Here is a 24,557-nt window from a genome sequence, read left to right on the forward strand (position 1 = left end):
CCCAGGGTGCACCACCCATGGCAGATGGAGGGTTCAGGGCTCCTGGCCAGTCCAGGGGGCATGGGGGAGAAAGAAGAGCAGGGGGCAGGGCCCTTTGGCACAGGGGGTTGTGGGCCTAGGGCCCCAATAAATCTTAATCCACCTCTGCATATCAGCACCCTCATAAAGAAGCTGTCCATCCATTTTGTCCGATTCAGGTGTTTGACTAGGGGACCCCATCTGTGATTTTGAGGGGTGAGTAATGTTTGGGGGCTTGTGAGAATTGACCCCTCCCAAACCCCACTATGGGAAATCTGTCCTATCATGCATATGTAGGAGCCACACCTGGTGATCAACAGTGGCTATGAGAATGACAGCAGAGACCCTGTGTAGAGAAGCTACCGATGGTCCAGCCCTACCACAGCTTCCAAGACAACTGCTCAGTTATGGGGGGGAAGTGGCTTTCTGCCCCGTTTAACAGAGTTTCTGCCCAGCTGCAGGATAAGGGGACAGGACGCTACCACAGAAGGAAAATTCCTCCCCTACTGTGCAGCATGAGGTTACTGAAGTCCTGTGCCACGGTCAGCCGTGCCCAGAGCCAAGCCACTGGCATTTCATGTTTTGCTGAGGTGCTGTGTATTATGTGTATATCCATCAGCTGCTGCAGTGTTTTGGTGAGAGGCCATGGGGGGGATTTAAACTGAAGTAACCCCTGGTAGAAGGGATGGCTAGCGTCCCGCATTGAGGGGTGTGACTGCACAGCGCTGTAGGAGGAAGACAGCCGTAGAGATAAGCTCTTGTATCAGAGGCCTGAGGTAAAAGTAGTAGGCAAGTTTTGCTGATATAAAGCAAAATTAGCAAATGTCAGGCTCTTCCCACTTGCAAGTTCACAGAATCTGGCAAGAACAGGGCTGGTAGCACTTCTTAGGAATGTGTGTTTCTGCACGAGGCACAGAATATTCCCACAAACACATTTCAGAAGAGTGGTACCAGAACATCCCCATATCAAGGATGGTACAAAAACATTCCCTAAGGATAACAGGAGCACACTGACCCCTTCTAAAAGATAAGGTCAGGATGACAGTAGAATACTTAATCCTGGCATGAGTGCAGGGGACTGGACTAGATGACCTTTCAAGGTCCCTTCCAGTTCTGTGATTCTATGAATAGAAATGTTTTAACCAAACATGTACAAGAAGATAGCTGATAGTTAGCCACATCAGGGGCATTAACTATGTCAGAGGCAGTACGTAACTTGTTTGTATCAGTGTATAAAGATGTATCTCAGACTGTCTTGGGGGGAGGGGGGGGAGAAATGAAAAGTCCCGCCATTCACTGAGCTGCATCCATTGTCATGGACATACATCTGAGTAACCTCGAAGAGTCTGCTAGGTGCTAGTACTGTGCTTCGTTGACAATAAACCTGGCTGGGTGCTTTCATACCTTAATGGATCTTGTGGTCATTGCGTGGTTTGCTTGATGTCTACTGTGCCAAATGTCTGCACAGAGCTGGGGCAGCGCACACAGAGAACACACACCGCAGCTGAACAACCACCACCACTGGTGACCCACGACCACTGATCAGGTAAGTAAGGGAGCTGTCCTCAGTAGGAATTGTGATCTAACATGATGAAAACCATGAGCTAGGGAACCCCCTTATCCCCTCCCTGCAAATCCCCCCAGAGTTTGATGTAATTTGGACCTGCTGGGTTTCCAGCAAGGGGGGCCCATATGAATTTAAAAAAAAGTAGGGGAATATGGACTGGAATATGTAAAGCAATGGCAGAAACTGAAACTTTGAAAAACAAAAGTACGTAATGTAGAATCTTGCAGTTAATGGCCTGTAACGGGTCAGTCTCACCCCTGCGGCGCCTCCTGCTGGTGACTCTGGGGAATTAGCTCTCTGCAGCGCTGGAGCGCCCTCTGCAGGCCGGTGATCCGCCTGTCTTCACCTGGCCCCTGTGTCCCTCCCAGGACCCCGGTGCCCCTTTAACCGGGTTTCCCCTTCCCAGGGGAACCCCCACCCTACTATCCCCACTTCGCCTCAGTAGTGGCTACTGCCCAGTCTCTATCTAGCCCCCGTTCGCTGGGGCAGACTGCAGTAGCCAGCACTCATCACAGGCAAAGGGGGTTTGGACCTGCTGCCTTGGCCTACGCCTAGGTTGCCCTCTGCAACCCCCAGTACCTTTTGCCCTATGCTAGGCCACAGCCTGGGGCTTTCTAGGCTGGAGCTTCCCCAGCTCCTCAGCCTTTCCCCAGCCCTGCTTCACCCTAGGTACCTTGTCTCAGTTCCCTGCAGCCAGGCCCATCTCCCTCTAGAAACAGATAGAGACTGACTGGGCTCCTGGCTCATAGCCTTTTATAGGGGCCAGCTGTGGCCTGATTGGGGAAGTAGCCGCAGCTGGGCCACACCCCAATCAGCCCAGCTTGAGAGCAGCAGCTCTCAAGCCCTGCCAAGCGGCTTTTAAACCCCTTAAAACCAGGAGCAGGGATTCACCCTGCTACATGGCCATAACAGTAAGAGGTCTAACAACAACAACATGCCACAATACTGGCCAGGCAAGTAATTAAAAAAACCCAGGGATGTAGAAGTGGTAACCCAGGCTTTGGAAGAAGCATCCAAGGCTGTCGAGTACTAGATAGCCCAAGCTCTTTTAGCAGTGCAGCAGGCAGTCCAGAAACATGATATGCTCGAACAGATAAACCAAGAGAATAAAAAATTGGAAACAGCTGTGGAAAACCTGCAAAAGAAAGAGGTGCCGTCCCCTGTTACCCAACCCCAGATTTCAAGTGGTTTTCTAGTGCCTGAAGGATGGGGACAAAAAGGGAAAATATTGTGCCTCAGTAGGGTCACTACACACACCTCACCCACTTGCTATAGTTCGCAATAGGTCTTTCCCCAGCATCAGTATCCTGAGTGATCATACTAACAATACAGAAATTTTTAACACTAGGATACAACACAAAGGGGAACTCGGTGGGGGCAGCCACAGTAGGCACTTTATTAACCCTCTTTTCAAGCTTTCCCCATGTACTAGCTGCTTCTTCTGTTCAGGTTCATTGTGGTCTTTTAAACACCTCATACAAGGTAACTGCTTTTTCTCCATATCCCACCATAAATACTTGGCAAAAGTTAGTGAGGCCCCCCCCCCCCCCCAAAAGACTAAGGATTTAGTATCCACTGGCATCGGAAGGATCTGATGGATCTGAAATTAAACAGAATCCTTTGGCAGCAGATAGAAAAATTGGCAGTAGAATTTAGCAAGGTCAGGATGGTCAAAATAAAAAAGTGCATAAAAGGGAAGGGCCCATTACAAAGGGGAAATGAACAGGCAGATAAATTCGCCAAAGCAGCAGCACTTACTGGAACATTATGGGAATTTATTAACCAGCCAGGCACATGTAAAACTAGAAAATGCAATCCTTCCTGGTTATTTTTATCAATTGTAAGTATTACAGAACATGCAGGCAAAAAATGTCCCTCTAAATGGAAGGCGTGCCTCTGATAAAGAAAGGGAATTTAATTCTGGCAAAGCCAGAGTGAGCACTACTCAAACCAGCTCAAATCACATTTAAAGAGACAGGTTCCCTTTCCCCTGAACCCTCATAGGAGGAAATATCTGCAGTAACAGCAACCTCTGATGGCTCCAACCCGCCCAGCCCTTTGTAGTCAGGCAGTCAAGTTTTAAAGTAAACTTTTATTATGAACAAATACCAGTTCAGATCAGCACAACCAGTCGCCTGATTCCAAATTAGTAGAAATTATTTCAAAGTTTTTCAGTAGACAAAACACGGAGATCTTAGAATGCAGAAACCGAACCAGGAAAGTTGTATCCCACTCACATTTCAATAGCAACAGAGCTTAGACGATGCACAGATTCAACCTTCCAATCCTTCACTTCTTATCCAACACTTGCACGTCCCGTCTCCAGGATACCAGAGGGGCTGAGAACACTGTTTGCAATCCAGTCATTTACTACCATTGCCACCACTAGCATGTATATTGCGCCTTCCACACCTTGTTCTCACTTTACAAGTATTAATTATGCCTCACAACACCCCTGTGAGGTAGGGTGCTATCCCTATTTTACAGAGAGGGAAACTGAGGCATGGAGAAGTTAACTGACTTGCCCTAGATCTCTCACTGAGTCAGTGGCAAAGCTGGCAATAGAGCTCAGGAGGCCTGGTGCTCTAGCCACTAGACATGCTGGTGCTTTGTCTACGTCCACCTCTCACTCCGATTCACTTTAGCTAAACTCACAGAGAACACACTTAGGATACAAACATGCCACCAAAGAAAGAAATACAAAGCAAACAAGGTTCTATTTAAAATGATGCATCTGTTCCTTAATCTAACAAATTCTAACTCAATACATTCAAAAATCACCTGCACCCACAATTTGATGGTGGTAGTTAATTAAATCAAATTTCCATAATTCATCATGGAAAGAAAAACATCCTGCAAATAGCTGTCAATACTCCTATGTGTATTATAGACTTAAGGCAGTCAGAGATGTATGCCAATCTACCAACAGTGACTGGGCAAACACCGGCGCTGTTTGGCTACTTCCACTCTGCTTCCCCACTGCGTCAGGATTTTTGGATGTGATCAGTACTCTTGGGATTCAGAGGCAATGCCCGAATCAACCCCTTGCTTTTCTCCTGAGAGGATGGTGGATGCCGTAGCATGTTGTGTGATGCAATCTACTCTTCAGATACACGACTCAACATGTCCGGATCACGAGGTGAGGGAAGAACTATTGGGGGAGGTCAAATTCACCCAGGGTGTAGACTCCAGTCAGTGGGGTTTGGACCAGGGATGGCTCTGGCCCAGGATTATGACATGCAAGTTTCTTTGTATCCAGTTGGATAAAACTATCCACAGCCACCCTCTGAGCAGGTATAAATCTCAGCCATGGGGAATCCCACCCAGCCATCCACCTCCCGGGTTTAGAGCCCAGGAATTAAAAGCTTCCCGACTGGATTATATGCGGGTGGCCCGCTCCTGAGCCTGTTCATCTCACTAGCTCAGTCAGAGGGCAGGCTGCTCTGCTGGGCTGCAAAGCTGGACAGTTCTGGTCACGGCAAAGCACAGGAACAACTTCTTGGCTGACACCAAGAGCTCTGTGACCACAGGAAGACATCAGCAGTGCTGTGCTCACCTTGGCCTGCATGGGAAGGCTGGAGCCTGCCCTTGAGGATACGCAGCACAGCTGGGGTGGGGGAAGGAGCATCTCAGCATCATTCCTCCACCCCAGCCCAGCTTTTCCCAGCTCTGCCCCAGGATCCAGCAGCCTGGGCACCTCGCTAGCTTTCACCCAGGACTGTCTGGCAAGTGGCTGATGGGAATGGGGCCTCATCCCACCAAGCCCGTCCGTGGCATCTGCAAGTGCTATGGGGTGAAACGCACAAGGGTTTTAACCCTTCCCCCAATGTCTTGAGGCCTCAGACAGTGCAGTCCGCCTGGCATTAGCCTTCACTGTCAGTGCTGCCAAGGAGTGAAACAGGCACCTTCCATGCCCAGGCGCTGTGCAGCGGACCCCCTCGCCGGAGCGAAGGACCTGTCTGCAGGGGATGAATTACACACGGCCCAGGCGCCAGCACCCTGCTCTAGCACCGTGTGTTGGGGGGAGTTATGGGAATGGCCACCATCAGCAACACGAGCAAGATGCTTTAGCCAATACCCCGAATGATCGGCAATGGCTGCACCAGTGCTTCCCACTGGGAGTTGTGTCCTCCTCACCGATAGCAGAGGGAATGGCCACAATGTGCAACAGGAAGCTACTGTCCCCAAGGCATCTCTGATTTGCTTTGGAAGGGGCTGGGAGCTGATCATGGGCCCCCTAACATGCTTTCCTGCCCCCAGCACAGTGGGACAATTCAGTCCCATCTCCAGCCTGGATCTGCCCAGTAGCCGTGGCTCTCCCCCCTGGCTTCAGAGGGGCTGTGCTGGGAAGGGGTCACTCAGAGCACTGGGCTGGGACCCTGTAACTTTCTCATGCTTTAACCCTCTCAGTGTCCCCTGCTTTGGTGTCAGTTTCTATCAGGTACTTGTTAATTGGCTGCAGGAAGCCCATCTGCACAGACACGAGGCTCCCCTGGGTCTCTGACATAGCATCATCCCCGCTTTCTAGCTGGTCACACACAGGATCAATTCGCTTGGATGTGGCCACATCAGCTGCCACTTTGTCTGCCCTGAATCAGCAGCCCTGGGAGGGCAGGAGAGCCAGAGGCAGGAAAGGGGGGATTTCTAGGGAAAGAGTCCCTGACTTTGGCTCAACTCTTCAGCCACTGGCATGATCTGCCCTGGACAGGCTTTCAACCAGCTCCCTGCCAAGGAGAGAATGAAGCATGGAGGGATTAGAGGGAAAGAGAAAGATCTTGCCAGAGAGACAAAAGAACAAAAAAAGAAGAGAGGAGAGAGAGGGCCGAGCATTAGAGAGACAAAAGTTATAGGTCTTAAATACATCATTTAAAATACATTGTGCAGGAGGGTTAAAATCATCATCATCTGAAGCAACCTGGTAGCATTATTCAATGGTTAGTAAATAGAACATAAAACCCTGTGCCCAGCTTGCATGGGGGGAAATAAAATGTGGGGGAGAAATGGGCCCTCAGCCATTGTGGCTCCCATCACCAGTCCGAATTTTCCGAGCCAGGATGGTCTCCTTGGAGACCTTCTTGCGGTCGCTGGCGAGCCCCAGGAGGCACATGAGATCGATGAAGGCCGTGGTGAAGTTGTAGTGCCAGCCGAACTCGCTGGTGGAGTAATCGTAGGGGAAGGTGTGGTGGTAATTGTGGAAGCCTTCGCCTGGAATGGTAGAGCAGGGACAAGACACTGTAAATGCACCTGAACCTGGGTTTGAAACTGTCACGCTCTAGAAGCCCCTTCCCCAGGCTCGGGCACCATGTCCCCAGAATGGGCCATCTGTGCCGAATGCAGACTGTGCTCCCCTTGGGGCGGGGACAGCCCCCGATCCTCCTCCCCTTGCAGCCCAGACTTCGCTGGGAGCTGGCCCAGGCCCTGGGCTCTGCGTGCCGAGGCTGTGCCTGCACGAGGGTTTCTAGAAAGTCTCCCAGCATTGGTCTATCCCTGGCACTGCTCCAACAGTGGAAGCGCCAGCGTGGGGTGAGCCCGAGCACTGCTACCACTGGGCCATCGACCCTGCTCTGAGCAGGGTGCGACAAGGTGGTGGTGGCAGCACTGGCCACGTGTGCATTCCCCCATCGACAGGCTGGTGATGATGCACCGGTGAGAGGCCAAGGCGGGAAGAATGTCAATGGGACCTGCCTGCAAACGGCCAGTCACAAAGGGACAGTGCTTAGAACCAGGCACGCAGCACCCTGAGTGGGTGGGGAAAGGCAGTGGGAAGTAGGGGCTGAGCAGCCCGTGGTGGCTGGCTGTCCTGCTGCTCTCCCCTCTTCCAACACTTGGTGTGCAATTTGCACCAGCTTAGACTCCTCAGCCTCAATTGCCCATGTGTAACATCGCCCACCAGCCCTGTCTCCTCTGCACTGAGTCCAACACCGGAGGAGGACCAGGATGGTGCTAAGGGCATGTGAGGAGGCCAGGGTGGCCTGGAGGGGAGAAACAGTGAGGGCTAGTTAATCTCAGCACAGGTCCGGCCAGAACTCAGTTAGCTCTTTACCTGACCCTCTTGAAGCTGTCAAATTGGGTGAGAAAACTCAGGATATTTCTGGCACTTCTGCTTGTGCCTGGGCCTCCCCTTATTAAAGCCCTTAAAATGGCCCCCTTCAGAGAGCCTAGTGAGGCTTCTGATTCCTCCATCTCCCAGAGAGAAGCCGTCTCGCTTTGGCTGAGCTCCTGGCGAGATCTGAAGTGAGTCCTGGCCCTTCTTGGAGGCTCCGCCCATCCATCTTCCATCCCCAGAGTCTGAGAAGCTTAGATCCAGACGGGAACTGTGCAGCTCCGACTTTCGCTAGTGAAAGTCTGGGGCCAGATCCCCAGCTCATGTAAATCAGTGCAGTGCTGCCGAAGTCCACAGAGCTACGATACACACGAGCTGAGAATCTGGCTCAGGAAAGCAGTACAAAGCTAATGGCGATTCTGGGCTCATTTTTCCCAGGTCCTCAGCACCTCTGAAAATCAGGACTTGGCTTCTCAATTCTAGCACCCAGAAACCACTGGGCACTTCTGGCTGTGTGTGCCCAGCTATTTCAGAAGCAACATTTCAGAGAGGTGCAAAAAAAAAAAAAAAAAAAAAAAAAAAAAAGAGCGGGGGCACTTGTCATTAAAACAAACAGGCGGTGAGACCTTCAGGCAGGGCAAATAAATCTCATTGTGAGATACAGAGGTGCTATATGCAGGACACTGGAGAAGATAACCCCACTGCCCTATGTACCCACTGACTAGAGCATGAGACACTCCAGTGAATGCGCAGGTCTGCAGGTGCGTGGGCAAGATCACCCAGATGGAGTCTATGTGCTTCTGGCTTTCCCGTATGCGAGTGCAGGAATATTGGGGTTCCTAGGGTCAGATCCTGATGTAAATCATGTAATTATGCACCTAAAATCTCCCCCGTCCCAGTTTTATAAATGGATGTTATTCCTCTTCCCGTCTCTCCCAGACTCTCGTGCGCTGTTGCTATGCACTACCGAACAGCTGTTGTGTTCCTCCCCAGACACAGCTGCATTTCAGTGGCGGGCACAGTGATCTCTGCCTGTCTCATTCACAGTCAGTTTGTGAAATGGTTTGGAATTAAAAGGTGCCACCAACGTACCTAAGGCTCCAAATGTGACCAAGCGGTTCTCCCGGGGGTTGATGTTTCGATCATAGGGCCGGTTGCCAAACATATGTGCAGCGCTGTTCACGAGCCAGGTGGCGTTGAGCACCAGCACGTAGCGCAGGATGGCAGGGAGGAAGAAGCTGTTGCGGAGAGATTCCCCCCAGAAGCACCAGGGCACTAGGGTGGGGAACAGGAAGCACATGGCCACCACAGAAAGCTTGTAAAACCTGCCAGGAAACAGATAACGGGGAGAGAGTTAGTGGGCAGGCGCATCCCATGGACGAGCATTGAGGGGCACGGGCAGTTCAGGTCATCTACAGGGCTGAGTCTCCAGGGGTGGGGAGAGGTGCTAAATTTTAACTATACAAAGAAAACAGCACAGAACCAGCCCACCTCTGCTCCGGTTTTACCGCTGGAGAAAAAGGAAAACAAGGGCAGCGACAAAGTGGGCGCAGGAGAATAAAGGGGATAGGCTGGGCACACGAGAGCCACACCCCCGCTGGCAGGGGTAAGAAGGTCCCAGCAGAAGAGCTGGGAACGGAGTACAGGTGCTGTGAAGCAGAGCTGCCAGGCTTCCTGGGGCTCCATTTATCATTACTGCTGCCAGGTCACATTTGTACGGGGGGGAAGCGCGACAGCTGCCATCTTGGCTGATGCACCTGGGATTAAACCAGGTACCTCCAGATCTCAGGGCATGTGCTGCTGCAGCTTGAGTTCTGGCTCCTTACCTGTGAGCTGCAGCAGACTCCTCTCCTCCGTCTGTCAGGGAACCTGTCACTCACACTGGGGGAGGCCTGGTGCTCGGCTGCCCTGGGGAACCGGGCTGTGTGTGTGCAACGGGGGAGGGGCTAGATGGAGGAAAACCCAATCCCAGCAAGTGAGAGATTGCACAGGGGGAGACATCAGATGGTGGAGTTTAAGTGCAGCTGGTGTGTGTGTCTGTACCCCTGCTAAGGCCACAGCAGCGGGACATGTTTAACACAAGAGGTTGGCACTGGGCCCTCTATGCCAATGATGTTCCCAGCGAGGCAGCAGCCTTGCCCTTGCCTTTTCTGACCTCACTTCCTCCTCTCCCTTTTTTTTTTTTTAAAAAAAAAAAAAGGAAAACATGTAATATATCCCACTGCTGTGCTGGACGGAACTTTTTCCTCATGGATTTCTGCCCAGGTTTGCAAACAATGGCCCCAATGCTCCAAACACACCTGAACCGTCCCATTGACTTCATTTGGGGCTGGTCACCTGCAGAAAGGATCCGGGGTGACTCACAAGGTGGTTAGTTTTGCTCTGGAGCAGGGGTAGTCTATTTTTTTGTCAAGGTCCAAATGTCTTGGTCAAGGTCTAGTCAAGATCCAGATTCCAGAGAAGATACAAAAATAATGATAAGTGAATAAAAGATTTTGTGGTCAATTCAAATGTGTCTGGCAGTCCAGATTTGGCCGCAGTCCACCTATTGATTACCCCCGTGAGAGATTCCTGTAGCCAGATGCCATGCCTCAGAACCCCTTTGGTTCCCCAGTGATACATTGGTCACAACACCTGCCCTTCACCTTGCACCACTATCACCCTATTTTCTTCCCCTACCCCGGCTGCATGCAGCTCACCTCCTCTGGAACATCACCACTTTGTCAGCCCTCAGGTCAGTCATGTCCAGCTTCCGGCCCTTCTCAATGACATCGGGGTGTTTGCGCACCAGCAGCCAGCCAACGTGGGAGAAGAAGAAGCCCCGTGTGGCGTTATGAGGGTCCGCGTCCGTCTCGGAGAACTTGTGGTGGACGCGGTGATCTCGGGCCCACTCATAGATGTCATTCTGGAATGAACATGGCTAGATGACTCATCGGATCAGCAAGGATTAGAGTTAGGCCACATTACTCAATTGAAATTTGTTTGTTTTAACAGAATTTGGCCAAGTTTAAAAAAAAATTTTTTTTCTACCAAAACATCTCAGTTTTCCTCAGAACCTTCCACCTTTGAAATTTTTTTTTTTTAAATTGATCATTTCCAGGATTTGGTTTGCCCCCTCCTCAGCAGCATTGCTAACTGATTGGAGAGACAAGGTGGGTGAAGTCATATTTATTGGACCAACTTCTGCTGGTGAAAGAGACAAGCTTTCATGCTACCCAGAACTCTTCTTCAGACCTTCAGCTTTGTGTACCTCAAAAGCTTCTCTCTCACCAGCAGAAGCTGGTCCAGTAAAAGATATTACCTCACCACCTTGTCTTCCTAATATCCTGGGACTACCATGGCTACACCACCGCTGCAAATTACTCCCATTGCTCAGCTTAGCACCAGGGTGGGATTTATTTTTTAAAGTCAAACAGTCTCAAAAAACAAAAAAACCCACAAACACTTTTTCCTTTTGAAATGGAAAAATTTCAGTTTTGAAAATGTTCAAAAACAGAAAAAACCTTTATTTATAAACATTTCTCTAGGAGATTACGTTTAAGCCAAAAGATCAGTCCATTTCAAAACCAGTTTTGAAAATGGTGAAATGTTCATGATTTTATTAAAAATGTTTATTCTGACCAGCACTACTAGTGAAAACGGTTCCCATGTACATTGCCTCTCACACAGGAATCCCAAAGCACTTTTGAAAAGCTGGTTAAATCTCATCCCGTCCTACAGCAGGGAAATGGAGGTATTATCCAGGCACATTTATGGTACCCGTCACTGCAGAGTCTGAGCACCAACATAATCTCAATAATATGGAGGATTTCTCCTGCCCATCACTCTGCAGGCAGGCAAGTAACGTTATCATCCGTTTTACAGATGGGAAGAGTGAGGCCCATAGAGACTTGCCAAGGTCACACAGGGAATCTGTGGCAGAGACAAAAATTGAACCCAGGTCTCCTGCATCCCCGTCTAGTGCCTTAACCACAAGACCATCCTTCTTGCAGTGAGAGGAAGTGATTTACCTGCAGGACACACAACATGTTAGTGGTAAAGAAGGATACGGGTGCCAGGCCTCAGTTCCAACCACTGGGGTATACTGACTCCTTTACAGCCCACCACCGGAGGTGCCAAGTATCCTCAGCGTCTCCTGAAGTCAGCACACACGGGGCTGCATGCAGAGTTGCATGGGTGCACTCCCAATACCCCTCCCCCACCCCAGCAACACTGAGTCTCCCCCTCCCATGGAAAATGTAGACTCAAGCACAGCTGAGGAGATGCAGCTCTGAGGGAAATGTTTCTACAGGAGACATGGTAGAATAATGGAATGTGACTTTCCCCTGCTTCTCTGTTGCATGTGTGGCTGCAGCTGGGGTCTCGCTGCTTTCCTTCAAGGCTGAGGAACGTGGGAAGAGGCAAAAAGGATTCCTACCTGAAAAGCCATGGAGTTGGCTATGGCCAGAAAGATCCTGAGGGGCAAGCTGGCTTTGTAGGACCGATGGCTCCAGATGCGATGTGCTCCCGCTGTTATCCCCAGAGCACTCAGCAGGAAACACAGGAACCCTGGTCACAAGAAGAGGTGGTGTCACAACTGCACCTCAGACAGGTCGGAGTTCACCCCCTCGGACACTAGGCCTCGTGCCCTTACCTCTTCTGGGATGGAATCCTGGGATTCCCCCACCCTCAGACCAGGTTCTGGGCTACAGTACTCTGTGGATTAACCATGCTTACCCAGCAGGTCCGACTGGGCAGACCTGCGATTCTTTCCTTCGGGAGCTGTGTCCAGTGGTGAACACAGTGACCAGACAGCCTTCTTAAACCAAAGTGTTGTTTAGCCTTTGTATGGTTTAATCTTAGCAGCAGGAACAAAGCACAACATGAGAGAAAAAGGACTTAAAGCAACAAGAAGTTGATGCACGTCTTCAAGGCTTCTGATTCTTAAGCACATTTTAAGGTCACGGGGACACAGATCATAAAACTGTTCCAACCTACATCTCTCATACAGCTCATCTAAGGCAGCAAGGCCCCCCAACCTTTGCCCACTTGCAGAGGTTCCCCCAGCTAGCTGCCACCTCCATATATATGTCATCCCCTTTTTCCTTCTAAAATATTTTCCCATAAGTAGGGCCCTACCAAATTCATGGCCTATTTGGTCAATTTCATGGTCCTAGGATTTTAAAAATAGTACATTTCATGATTTACATTTCTGAAATTTCACGGTGTTGTAGTTATAGGGGTCCTGACCCAAAGAGGAGTTGTGGGGGATACGTGTGTCATAAGGTTTGGGGGGGGGGAGGGGGTTGTGGTACTTCTAGCCTTACTTCTGCGCTGCCACTGGCAGTGGCGCTGCCTGCAGAGATGGGTGGCTAGAGAGAGGTAGCTGTTGGCTGGGAGCCCAGTTCTGAAGGCAGAGCCGCTGCCAGCAGCAGCACAGAAGTAAGGATAGAATGGTATGGCATTGCCACCCTTACGTCTGTGCTGCTGCTGGCAGGGCACTGCCTTCAGAACTTGGCACCTGGCCAGCAGCTGCCGCTCTTCAGCTACCCAGCTCTGAAGGCAGCGCAGAAATAAAAGTGGCAATACCATGACCCCCCTAAAATAACCTTGCAAATCCCCCTCCCCGCAACCCTCTCTTGGGTCAGGATCCCCAGTTTGAGAAATGCTCATGTCCCGCCATGACATCTGTATAGTATAGAGTAAAAGCACACAAAAGACCAGATTTCACAGTCTATGACACATTTTTCATGGCCATGAATTTGGTAGGGCCTGACCCATAAGCCTGGGAGCCAGCTGAAATGTAAGGAGCAAGACGCCTATAATTTGATCATGATCCCCAGAGACTGCAACATCTCTTTTGCTGGAGGCCTCTATGCCAATCTTTCGGGGGGGGCCTAGATTCAAGTCACAAGAGACAGGCATTGATATCCCCACCCCCTTAAACCGGGAAAGCATTTCAGCAGCTATGCCCCCTGCAGAGCTGGCATTCCTGGTACTAGCCCCACTTACTGGATCCCTCGGTCCCTGGCTCCTCACTTGTGCAAGGTCCAGTTCGTGCTCTCTCTGTGGTTCTTGTTCCGCCTGCTCATGCTGGTGCTGCTTCTCCTGCTCTGCTCTGGCCTGATACCAGTCAGCAAGCTGCTTGGCCTCCAAGGGCAGCTTTTCTCTCTCAAGCTGCAGCTTCTCCTCCTCCAGCTGCACCTCCTCCACCCCTGCCGCTGTTGATTTGAGAGTTGGGCCATTCTGGGCTGCAAGAGAACAGGAACCCTCGTCTAGGTCCTGGGCTGGTGCTGGTGCCCCATTCTGCCTCCAGTCATCGTCATACAGCAAAGACACCAGCTCTGACCTTTCTAGCTCTTTTGAGTTTAGTTTCCTCTCTTTGCGCAACTTGATTAACTGATCTGTCCCGAGCCGTTCAGAACTCATTCTTCCCTTCCCTACTCTCTTCCCCACCAGAACACAAGCCCCTTTTTCTCTTGCTTTTTCCTTCTATAATACTTGTTTTTACTGCTGTTGTCACTTATTGGAAATTCACCACTGTCACAATCATCCCACCAGGCTTCCCCCAATAAGTCACATTTACCGGGCTGGCTGCATGCTCTGACCTCTTCCTGGCCTGAGAGCACCACCTCAGGCCTTCACCTTTCCCGGGGTGGAATCATACAATTCCCCCATTCTTAGACCGGGCCTGGGGTTACAGCACCCTGTCCATCGGCCGTGCAACAGATCCGACTTGGTTCTGCACCAGTAGTTCTGTCCTTCAGGAGCTTGTGACCAGTGGAAAAGAGAGGAAGAATACTAAGAGGCCAATATGGCTGCATCGGGAGCTCTTCAGTGACCTGAAAAATCAAAATAGAATCCTACAAAAAGTAGAAACACGGACAAATTGCTCAGGAGGGGCACAAAAGGACAGCACCAGCATGTCAGGACCAAAATCTGAAAGGCTAAGACACTGCTACAGCTAGCAAGGGACATAAAAGGCAATAAGCAGAGGTTCTACGAACAAGAGAAAGAGGAAGGGAAGTGTAGGTCCACTATTAGTGCGGCCGGACAGTTAAAATGGACAGCACCAGGAAGGCCAAGGTGGTTAATACCTGTTCTGTCTCAGTGTTCAGTAAAAAGGTTAATTGTGACCAGATGTTTAACACAATCAATATTAATAATGAAGAAAAAGGAACACAAGCCAGAATAGGGAAAGAACAGGTTAAAGAATATTTGGATAAGCTAGATGTAGTCATGTTGGCAGGGCCTGATGAAATTCACTCTAGGGCACTTAAGGAACTAGTTGAACCAATCTCAGAGCCATTAAGAACCCCTGGAGGATGGGTGAGGTCCCAGAGGAACGGAGAAGGGCACACAGAGTACCTATCTATAAAAAAAGGGAACAAAGAGGACCCAGGGAATTATAGACCAGTCAGCCTAACTTGGATATCTGGAAAGATAATGGAATAAGTTATTCAACATGCAAGCACCCACAGGCTAACAGGGTGATAAGTAATAACCAACATGGATTTTTCAAGAACAAACTACGACATATACTACGACATGGGGAATAACTGGCGTGGTAGTCATACTGCTGATACGGATCTGGGGCTTATTGTGCATCACAAATTGAATAGAAGTCAACAATGCGATGCTGTTGCGAAAAAGGTAAATGTCTTTCTGGGGCGTATTAACAGGAGTGTGGTATGTAGGACACAGGAGGTAATTGTCTCGCTCTACCTGGCTCTGGTGAGGCCTCAGCTGAAGTATTGTGGCCAGTTTTTGGTGCCACACTTTAAAAAAAGATGTGGACAAATTGCAGAAAGTCCAGAGAAGAGCAACAAAAATAATAAAAAAGTTTTAGAAAAAGTGACCTGTAAGGAAAGGTTAAAAAAAGGGGCATGTTTAGTCTTAAAAAAAAAACTAAGACTCAAGGTGACCTGATAACAGTCTTCCAATATGTTAAAGACTTGGAGAAAAAAGGATGGTGATCAATTTTTTCCACGTCCACTGAAGGCAGGACAAGTAGTAATGGGCTTAATCTGCAGCAAGGGAGATTTAGGTTAGATGTTAGGAAAAACTGTAAGGATAGTTAAATACTGGAATAAATCATCAGTGGAGATCGTGGAATCCCAGTCACTGCAGTCTTTTAAGAGCCAGCTTGACAAACACTTGTCAGGACTGGTCTAGGTTTACTTGCTCCTGCCTCAGTCCGGGGGGCGGAGAGCGGGGGGGGGGAGGGGGAGGAGAGGAGGAAGAGAGAGGGGCTGTGCTAGATGACATCTCGGGATTCCTTCCAGCCCTACATTTTATGATTCTATAATCAAATCCACAGTGATGGTAACAATTACACACAAATAGAATTCATAATTAACACACACATATTCCCTAATCTGTCACAGCCTCTGCTTACCCCATACCAAGGTGACAGGCTTTGCTGCAGGTATCAGCCACAACCCGTACAAGGCCCCTAAATGCAGCAGGCTCATGAGGACAATGTTCCTCCAGACGTATCTCCTGGCAGGCTTGGGGCCCTCCTTCTCACAGTAGCTCTTGTCAAAGATATCGTCTGTCATGCCCCGGTCTCCTCCCAAGTCCTCTTGGTTGGACAGAGCCTTCTCCTTGCCTGCTCCCCCATTCCTCGTCGCCCTGGTGGTAGCAGTGGTGGTGAAGGAAGGGAGATCCTTGGAGAGCTGGAGTTGGGAGGGGACATTAAAAACAAACAACATTGTGATGGTTACAATCTGGTCCCCACCACAAGGATCAAGAGGGGCTGGCTTTGGGTTGCTGATCCACCATCACACCCATCTCCTAGGACGGAGGGGCATTAGGAGCAGGTCTCCCACAGCCAGGGCTGGCTGTCTCACTCAGACAGTGCCTCTCCATCCGAGCCCCGAGCCCCCATGAGAGGGAGTGTGGGGGGGGAAAGAGAAGGTCATTAAAGCAGCCTCTGAGTGGTAGCAGGACTCGGTCTGGGGTCCTCCGGTCTACCCAGCAGCACCCAGCCAATGCCATGTTGTTCTCATGTGTGCAATCCACCCCTCACCCCGGGGTCAGCGTGAGGCCTAGACACCACTCAGGATCTGTGGTGCCCTGCACAAGGGTGGATCTCAGCCCTGGGGCTTTGGGGGGCATGGAGAGTGGGAGCAAAAGGTGTTTAAGACACACACCAGCAGAGATCCCCTTGAAGGCGCAGGGAATCACCCTCCCTTGGCTTTGTCAATGGGTGTTTTACGTCGATCACTCAAAGGTCCCTAAGAGCTTGGGCTGGGCTCGTTTCTTTCAGCCACCAATAAATTACATTGTGCAAACCAGCAACAGGGGGAATGAGATTCATAATTTGTTCCTGGGGCTGCTCCTAATACCAATCCTTTGCCTTTCTACAGCCCCTTCCAATGGAGAATCTCAGGGCAGTTCAGACATTACTGGGTTAAGCCTCACAACCCCTTTGTGGTGCCTTTTCACCTCTCGCTGCCTTACTTTCCTTGTCTATTGAGTGGGGAGAGGGATACTGGCCGACATTAGTAAACCAGCTTGGTTTAGAGGGAAGTAAAGGCAACCATAAAACTACATCTATTCTGACAAAGTTCCTCCTCTATCTTGGTGGGTTCTGTGCTTATTGGCGGATTTGTTCACCTCAGAGATTCACCACGTGGGTCAGGGAACAGCCCAGAGACCTTCCTGTCTGGTAGAACCCACAGTCCAGGTCAATTCCTCCTGTGTCTGATCAGGAGTTAGGAGGAACCCAGGCCTGCCCTCTACTCCAGGTTCCAGCCCAGGGCCCTGTGGACTGCAGAAGTCTAGAGTGCCTCCTGGAACAGCTGCACAACAGCTACAACTCCCTGAGCTACTTCCCCATAGCCTCCTCCCAACACCTTCTTTATTGTCACCACAAGGCCTTTCTCCTGGTGTCTGATAATGCTTATACTCTTCAATCCTCCAGCAATACGCCTTCCCACTCTCAGCTCCTAGTGCCTCTTGCTCCCATCTCCTTGCATGCATACTACAAACTGAAATGAGGTCCTTTTTAAACTCAGGTGCCCTGATTAACCAGACTGTCCTAATTGATTCAAACAGTTTCTTCTCAATTGGCTCCTAATTACCCTGCATGCCTTAATTGGTTCCAGCAAGTTCCTGCTTGTTCTGGAACTGCCCCTGTTATCTACTTAATCTGGGACTAATATATCTGCCTTCTAACATTCGCCTGTAGCCGTGTGGCCTGACCCAATACTGTAGTTATCTTCCTGAAACTTGCTACTTTAAGCAAAAAGATGTTAAGCGAATCCAATTTCCCCATAAGAATTAATGTAAATAGGGGGGTTAGGTTATAAACAATTTAATACTGTACATAGCAATGATGATTGTGAAGCTTGTTTGAGGTGGTAAAGTCAGAGGGTGGGATATTTCCCAGGGAATGCCTTACTGCTAAATGATGAACTAGCCCTCGGTTGAGCCCTCAAGGGTTAACATATTGTTGTTAGAGTAGCCTCACACTCTACAAGGCAGCATGAATGGAGGGAAGAGACACAGCATGGCAGAGAGAGAGACAGAGACACACACTGTGTGTGTGTGTGTGTGTGACGCACACTACCTCTTTAAGTACACAGACCCCACTCTAAGTACACTGCCCCTTTAAGTAGATCAGCAAGAGGAGACAGCAACTGCTCCCAGCAAGCTCCCTCCATCCTGAGCCCTGTCCTGTTCCCACCCTATAGAGATGGGGTACAGGAGCAGGGGAAGTGGGACACCCTGACATTAGCCACCGTCCCCCCACCCTCCCGCATAGCAAGCAGGAGGCTCCCAGGAGCAGCTCCAAGGCAGAGGGCAGAAGTAGCACTCAGCAGTGGGGGGAGGGACAGCTGAACTGCCCGGCAATTGATAGCCTGCTGGGCAGTTGCCACAACTTAAGGGAGCTGATGGGGGGGCTGCTGGTCCACCCTGGTTTCAAGCCCCCACCAGCTAGCTCCAATGGACTGCTCTTCCTGCAAGCAGTGGACAAAGCAAGTGGCTGCCAAACAACATAAGGGAGCATTGCGCAACTTTAAATGAGCATGTTCTCTAATTGAGCAGCAACGTAACAATGTTAACTGGGACAACGTTAAGTGAGGAGTTACTCTGTGTGTGTATATATGAGTGGAAGTTGGTACTTAAGAGTATAAATTAGGAATTGTAGAAAATTGATAAGGGAAGCAAAAGGACACAAGGAGCCATCTATGGCTAACCGAGTGAGGACAATAAGGAGTTTTTTAAATATAGTAGGAACAAAAAGAATCCTGAGAATAGTATTGGTCGATTACTAGATGGAAATGGTAGAATTATCAATAATCATGCCAAAAAGGCAGAAGTATTCAATACATATTTCTGTTCTGTATTTGAGGAAAAAAACAGATGATTTAGTCTCATCATATGGTGATAACATTCTTTCCATTCCTCTAGTATCCCTGGAAGATGTTAAATGGAGGGTACTAAAGTTACATATTTTTAAATCAGCAAGTCCAGATGACTTGCATCTAAGAATTTTATGAACAGCTGGCTGAAGAACTCGCTGAACCATTATTATTGATTTTTAACAAGTCTTGGAGCACTAGTGAAGTTCCAGAAGAACTGGAAGAAAGCTAATGTGACAATTTTTAAAAAGGGTAAATGGGATGACCCAGGTGATTAGAGGTCTGTCAGCCTGACATCAACCCTGGGCAAGATAATGAAGCAGCTTATACGGAACTTGATTAATAAAGAAGTAAAGGAGGGTAATGTAATTAATGCAAAACAACATGGGTTTATGGAAAACAGTGTTAATGATACTAACTTGATATCTTTTTTGATGCGATTACAAGTTAGGTTAATAAGTTAATAGTTTGATGCAATATACTTAGACTTCTGCAAGGCATTTGATTTGGTACGGCACAACATTTTGATTAAAAACAATATAAAATTAACATGGCTCATATTAAATGGATTAAAAACTGGCTAACTGATGATTCCCCATTTACAGCTATCATTGAGCCTGCCTGTTTTCAGTGGAGTCCTGCAAGGATCAGTTCTTGATCCTATGCTATTTAACATTTTTATCAATCACCTGGAAGAAAACATAAAATCATCACTGATAAAGTCTGCAGATGACACAAAAATGGGGGGAGAGGTAAATAAAGAGAAAAGGTCACTGATTCAGAGCGATCTGGGTCACTTGGTAAACTGGGCGTAAGCAAACAATATGCATTTTAATATGGCTAAACGTATACATCTGGGAACAAAGAATAGAGGCCATAATTACAGGATGGGGGACTCTATCCAGGGAAGCAGTGACTCTGAAAAAGATTTTGGGGCGTGGTGGAGAGTCAGCTGAGCGTGAGCTCCCAGTGGGACGCTATGGCCAAAAGAGCTAATGTAATCCTGGGATGCATAAAGAGGAGAATCTTGAGTAGGAGCAGAGACTTTAATTTACCTTTGTATTTGGCCCTGGTGGGACTACTGCTGGAATCCCGTGTCCAGTTCTGGGGCCAACAATTCACAATCACAAACTCATAGAATCATAGAACTGGAATGGACCTGGAGAGGTCATCTAGTCCAGTCCCCTGCACTCATGGCAGAACTAAGTATTATTCTAGACCATCCCTGACAAGTGTTTGTCCAACCTGCTCTTAAAAATCGCCAGCGATGGAGATGCCACAACCTCTCTAGGCAGTTTGTTCCAGTGTTTAACCACCCTGACAGAAAGTTTTTCCTAATGTTCAACCTAAACCTTCTGGACTTGGAATCTTTGAATAAGTGCTTTGAGGGTGAGGAGTGCGGTGGATAAGGATAGCGTTGGGTGCTCCCAGTTAGAACTTGGAGTTCACCCGTCTTGTCTGCTGGTCAGTATCATTATCCTCCACATTCAGAGAAGGGAAATCAAGGCACAGAGAGGAAAAGCAATTTGCCAGAGGTCACACGGTGAGTCAGGGGCACAGTTAATAATAGACCTTAGGAATCCTGGCTCCCAGTTCCCCTGATGCAACCATGACACAACATTCATTCTTCACATGCTCTACCCCCTGTACTAGCAGAAATACCAGATCACACGTGCATGATGAAAGAATCACACACAAGTGACTTCACTAGGCAGGATCTTTTAATTAAATCTGGAGTAACATCCTCCTCTCAGCCAGGCATGTTCACAGCCAACATGAGTTGTGGCTGCTCCACACTCCTGAGAATCAGCCCCAATGGGCCTCCACTGCTCTTCACCAAGCACAATCATTTCTACTCATGCAAACTGGGTATAGGGCCACTACCCAATTACAATGGCAGGTTCCAGCCCAATATCTTTGGAGATACCAAGGGCGCCCGAGTGCTGTAGCTGTGAAGGTTATTTTGTCTCTTTGGTGGCAGGGCAATAGAAGCTGGCCCACTGGGGCCATTGTGATGCAATTTCTTGAGGGAGGCATTAAAAATCAGACCATGCAACTTACATGACCATCAACTCCTCCCTTTCCTGGGGCAGAATCCAGAGGCTCAGGAATACCTTCCTGCAGTGACTGGAGCAGCTGAGAGCCTCACTCGGACATACCCTACACACCCTGCCTACTCCCATGGCCATTTGGAATTAAACACGTTCCCCTGTACAAGGAAGAGCCTGTCCCAAAAGTATCCTGTCGCTTTAAGTGGATCCAGACAGCTGTGGGGTTGGAGATCTGTCTTCTTTGCTTTCAAGCAAGGGGCTCTGACTCTTCCCTCCATCCTCTCTTCTAGTTGCACAGGGAACCTTCGTCCTGGTATTTCCTAACTTTTGCATGCTTGACTTTACACACAACTACTACATTAAAAGAACAGCATTAAGGTTGCAATTTCACAGGTTTTTTAAAAAGCAAACTGAAAAAAATAATCAGAATTTCCATCATGTGACATCCTAGTGACACCCACATCAGCAACACTGGAACCTTTAGATCCACCATGCAGACCTGTCACCTGAGCTAATGAGCCGATAGCAGTAGTAGGTTGACATCCTCTACATGGACCAGCACTAGAGGGGAGAATGGAACACACCCATAGTCAGTGGCTTCCAGAGATATTTGCTGACCACAGAAGAATGATGAGACTCAGGGACCCTGGGTTCCATTCCAGGCTCTGGAAAGGGGTGTGCTCTAGCGAGCCAAGCACAGACCCCTCTTCCTCTTTCGTCTATAGCTGACCCCTTCTGTCCCATACTCTCCAATTTATCCCTGTCCCAGTTTTGTGCCCCCTCCCTGCTCCTCAATCCTTGCCAGTCCTAATCTCCACTCCACAGGCTTCTCATCCCAGTCTACTTGTCCATACAGTCCTAGACTCCCTGTCCCAGTCTCTTTACCCAGCCAGTTCCAATTCCTCCCTCCCAGATCCTTGTCTGATCGGTGTCTCCCACCCCCACCAAGGGCCATCCCATGCCCATATTCCTGGCCCCTTGGTCTCACAGTCTCCTTCCCTGGGCTCCATGTCCAATCTCAGTGCACCCCTTCGCCTCCCCACATCAGCTCCTTGGTCAGTCCCGGTTCTCCTTGTGCACCCTAGCTCCTTATCAGGTCTGTCTCCCTCCCTCGTTCTCCTAACCCCACTGGCTCCCAGTTCCAGCCTCCCTGCCCAGCCAGCCCCGGTCTCCACCAGTCCCTCGTCTGATTTCAGTTTCTGCCCCCACCCCGGCCGGCTAGCCCCCAGTCCCAGTCTTTTTGCTGAAACAGTCCCAATAGCCTCTGCTTCCAGCTCCCGGTTCCTAGCACAGCCAGTTCCAGCCCCCTCCCACCCCCATCCTCTTGTACGCTCTGCTTTGGAATCAGGCAGCTGCCTCCTCCACACCGCCTGGAGCTGGGGCCAGCAGAAGGGTCCCCGAGAGCACAGGAGAGCCAGGCCCTCTGCTCCTGGCCCCGGCCCCGGGCAGCCGAGCCGGAAACTGCAAGAGCAAAAGCCCGACACTGGCCCCGCCCCGCCCGGAGCATGCCCAGTGCAGGCATCCCCTGGAAATAGAGCTGCGTAGTCTCTCCCCAGTATGTGCTAACTGCAGTTTTTTTCAGCACCTCCTTCTAACTGGGTCAGATTGGGGGGGGGGGGAATTTTCAGGGAGCTGGAGGAAAGGCCCATCCCCGACACAGAGGCGCCCCCATCCCAATCGCTGCTCCCAGCCCGGCTAGGGAGCTGGTACCCGGGCAAACAGCCTGGCTTGCCCAGGGCTCGTTCTCACAAACAGCTGGGCCATTTTGGCTGAAATTTCCCCGAAAGGTTCAGCCCGAGCCAGCCCTCTGGCACGGGAGATTTCAGCCCAAGCGGTCACCGCCTGGCAAAGTTCAAAGCAATTGAAAATAGGGCGTGAGCAGCACCTGCAGTGCCAGGCGGCGCTACCAGCCCGCCGTGCCCCCTTCACACACGCGTTTGCACACACCTCGGCTACTGAGGTGACCTGCCCGGGGCTGCGGAGAGACGCCACAGCCGAGCTTACCTTCTCCTCCCGAAGCAAACGCGCAGCCATCCGAAGGGAAACCTGTCTGGGTTTGCTCGCAGCGCGCTCTGATCGCCTCTGCAGGAGCCGCGCCGACAGATGCGTTCTGCGGCGCTGCGCTGCACCGCCCCCGGGGCTGACACGGGGGGCGTGATCCGGGCCCCTCCCAGGGAAATGAATAGGGCTGTGTCTCCCTGCCTTGGCTTGGCTGGCTCCGGCTCCCCAGCCTGAGAATTTTCAGCTCTCTGTGCCCTGGGCTTGCAACCACCCCCGCAGCGTGTATTAGGGCCGTTGTTTTCCTATGACATTAACAGATCAGCATCCAGCCTTGCAGCTTGCTCCTAAGGAGGCGGCTAGAGAATTGCTCGTGATGCCTTCGCACCTGCAGAGTCGCTCCTCGCCTGAGGCTGCGGGAGGGGCCTTCAGCTGTCCGCCCGCCCACCTCCCGGTGAGCAAATCACCTGCAGCCTCACAATAATTATCTTGATCCTGCTCTTACATACTGTTCTGAAAATCCCTCTTATATACAGCCCTATTGATTTTTGTCATGGCTGAGGTGAATTTGGGGTCAGGAGTTCCATATGAGTTCATGATAAATGGTTGAGCAATGAGATATTAAACCTGGATTATTTGCTTAACATGGACAAAAGTTGAAATTCTTTCTCTTATTCAGATGAAATTATAAAAAGTTTGGAGGCAGCCTTCTGGCTGGAGGACATGTGGTGCCACTTCAACCCCTCTGTGCCACTGATTCTTGGCTTGTCTGAGGTTCAGTTGTGCAGGTCTGGCTGCGGCTGCAGCTTCCATCTCAGCTGTGTCACCAACACGGGGGGCCTCTCCCTGCCCTGCAGGGCCGGTGCAAGGATGTTTCGCACCCTAGGCGAAACTTCCACCTTGCGCCCTCCTCCCCACACCCACACCCTGAGGCGCCCCCCCGCGGCAGTTCCCCCCCTCTGCCCTGAGGCACCCAACCCCCACCCCAGCACAGCCCTGCTCTGCGCACAAGCACAAGCACCCCGAGCATGCCATCGCTGCTTCGCTTCTCCAGCCTCCCAGGCTTGCGGCGCCTAAGCTGATTGGCGCCGCAAGCCTGGGAGGCGGGAGAAGTGAAGTAGCTAACCCCTTCCCTGCCTCCTCCCTGAGCACGCCGTGGCTGCTTCACTTCTCCCACCTCCCAGGCTTGCGGCGCCAATCAGCTTAGGCGCTGCAAACCTGGGAGGCGGGAGATATGAAGCGGCCACGATGTGCTTGGGGAGGAGGAGGCGGGGCAAGGGTGAGCTGGGGCAGGGAGTTCCCCTGCATGCCGCCCCCCTCTTACTTGCTGCAGGTGGCCCTTCCCACACTCCCCTGCCCCAGCGCCCTCCGCCTAAATGCTGGCAGCGACCGGGGCGGCCGAAGATCCGAAGAAAATGGCGCCCCCCAAATGCCAGCGCCCTAGGCAACTGCCTAGGTTGCCTAAATGGTTGCACGGGCACTGCTGCCCTGTGTGATCTCCTGGTGTTATGTGGAAGAAACAGCATCAC

General features: G+C 50.4%; 1 protein-coding gene across 1 annotated transcript; it reads right to left on the reverse strand.

Moving 5' to 3' along the window:
• Positions 1 to 3,657: 3,657 nt before the first annotated feature.
• Positions 3,658 to 23,191, reverse strand: LOC123374652 (acyl-CoA desaturase-like). The gene is made up of 6 exons (XM_045024838.1): positions 23,035 to 23,191; positions 16,006 to 16,285; positions 12,046 to 12,176; positions 10,328 to 10,533; positions 8,721 to 8,953; positions 3,658 to 6,790 (listed from the first exon to the last, which is right to left on the reverse strand). Exons 1-6 carry the CDS (start codon positions 23,062 to 23,064, stop codon positions 6,594 to 6,596), a joined length of 1,077 nt encoding a protein of 358 aa, XP_044880773.1. The 5' UTR covers positions 23,065 to 23,191; the 3' UTR covers positions 3,658 to 6,593.
• Between the last annotated feature and the right edge of the window lie 1,366 nt (positions 23,192 to 24,557).

This window comes from Mauremys mutica, chromosome 7, assembly GCF_020497125.1.
Source record: "Mauremys mutica isolate MM-2020 ecotype Southern chromosome 7, ASM2049712v1, whole genome shotgun sequence".
NCBI classification, from domain to species: Eukaryota; Metazoa; Chordata; order Testudines; family Geoemydidae; genus Mauremys; species Mauremys mutica.

Excerpts from the sequence above, each read along its gene's own strand:
- LOC123374652 (XM_045024838.1), bottom strand. The coding sequence starts at position 23,064 with ATGGCTGCGCGTTTGCTTCGGGAGGAGAAG. Across the intron at positions 12,177-16,005 it reads GCCTGTCACCTTGGTATGGG|GGTTCCTGTGTTTCCTGCTG; the intron begins GTAAGCAGAGGC and ends TCTTGTGACCAG. Across the intron at positions 8,954-10,327 it reads GTGGTGATGTTCCAGAGGAG|GTTTTACAAGCTTTCTGTGG; the intron begins GTGAGCTGCATG and ends GTTTCCTGGCAG.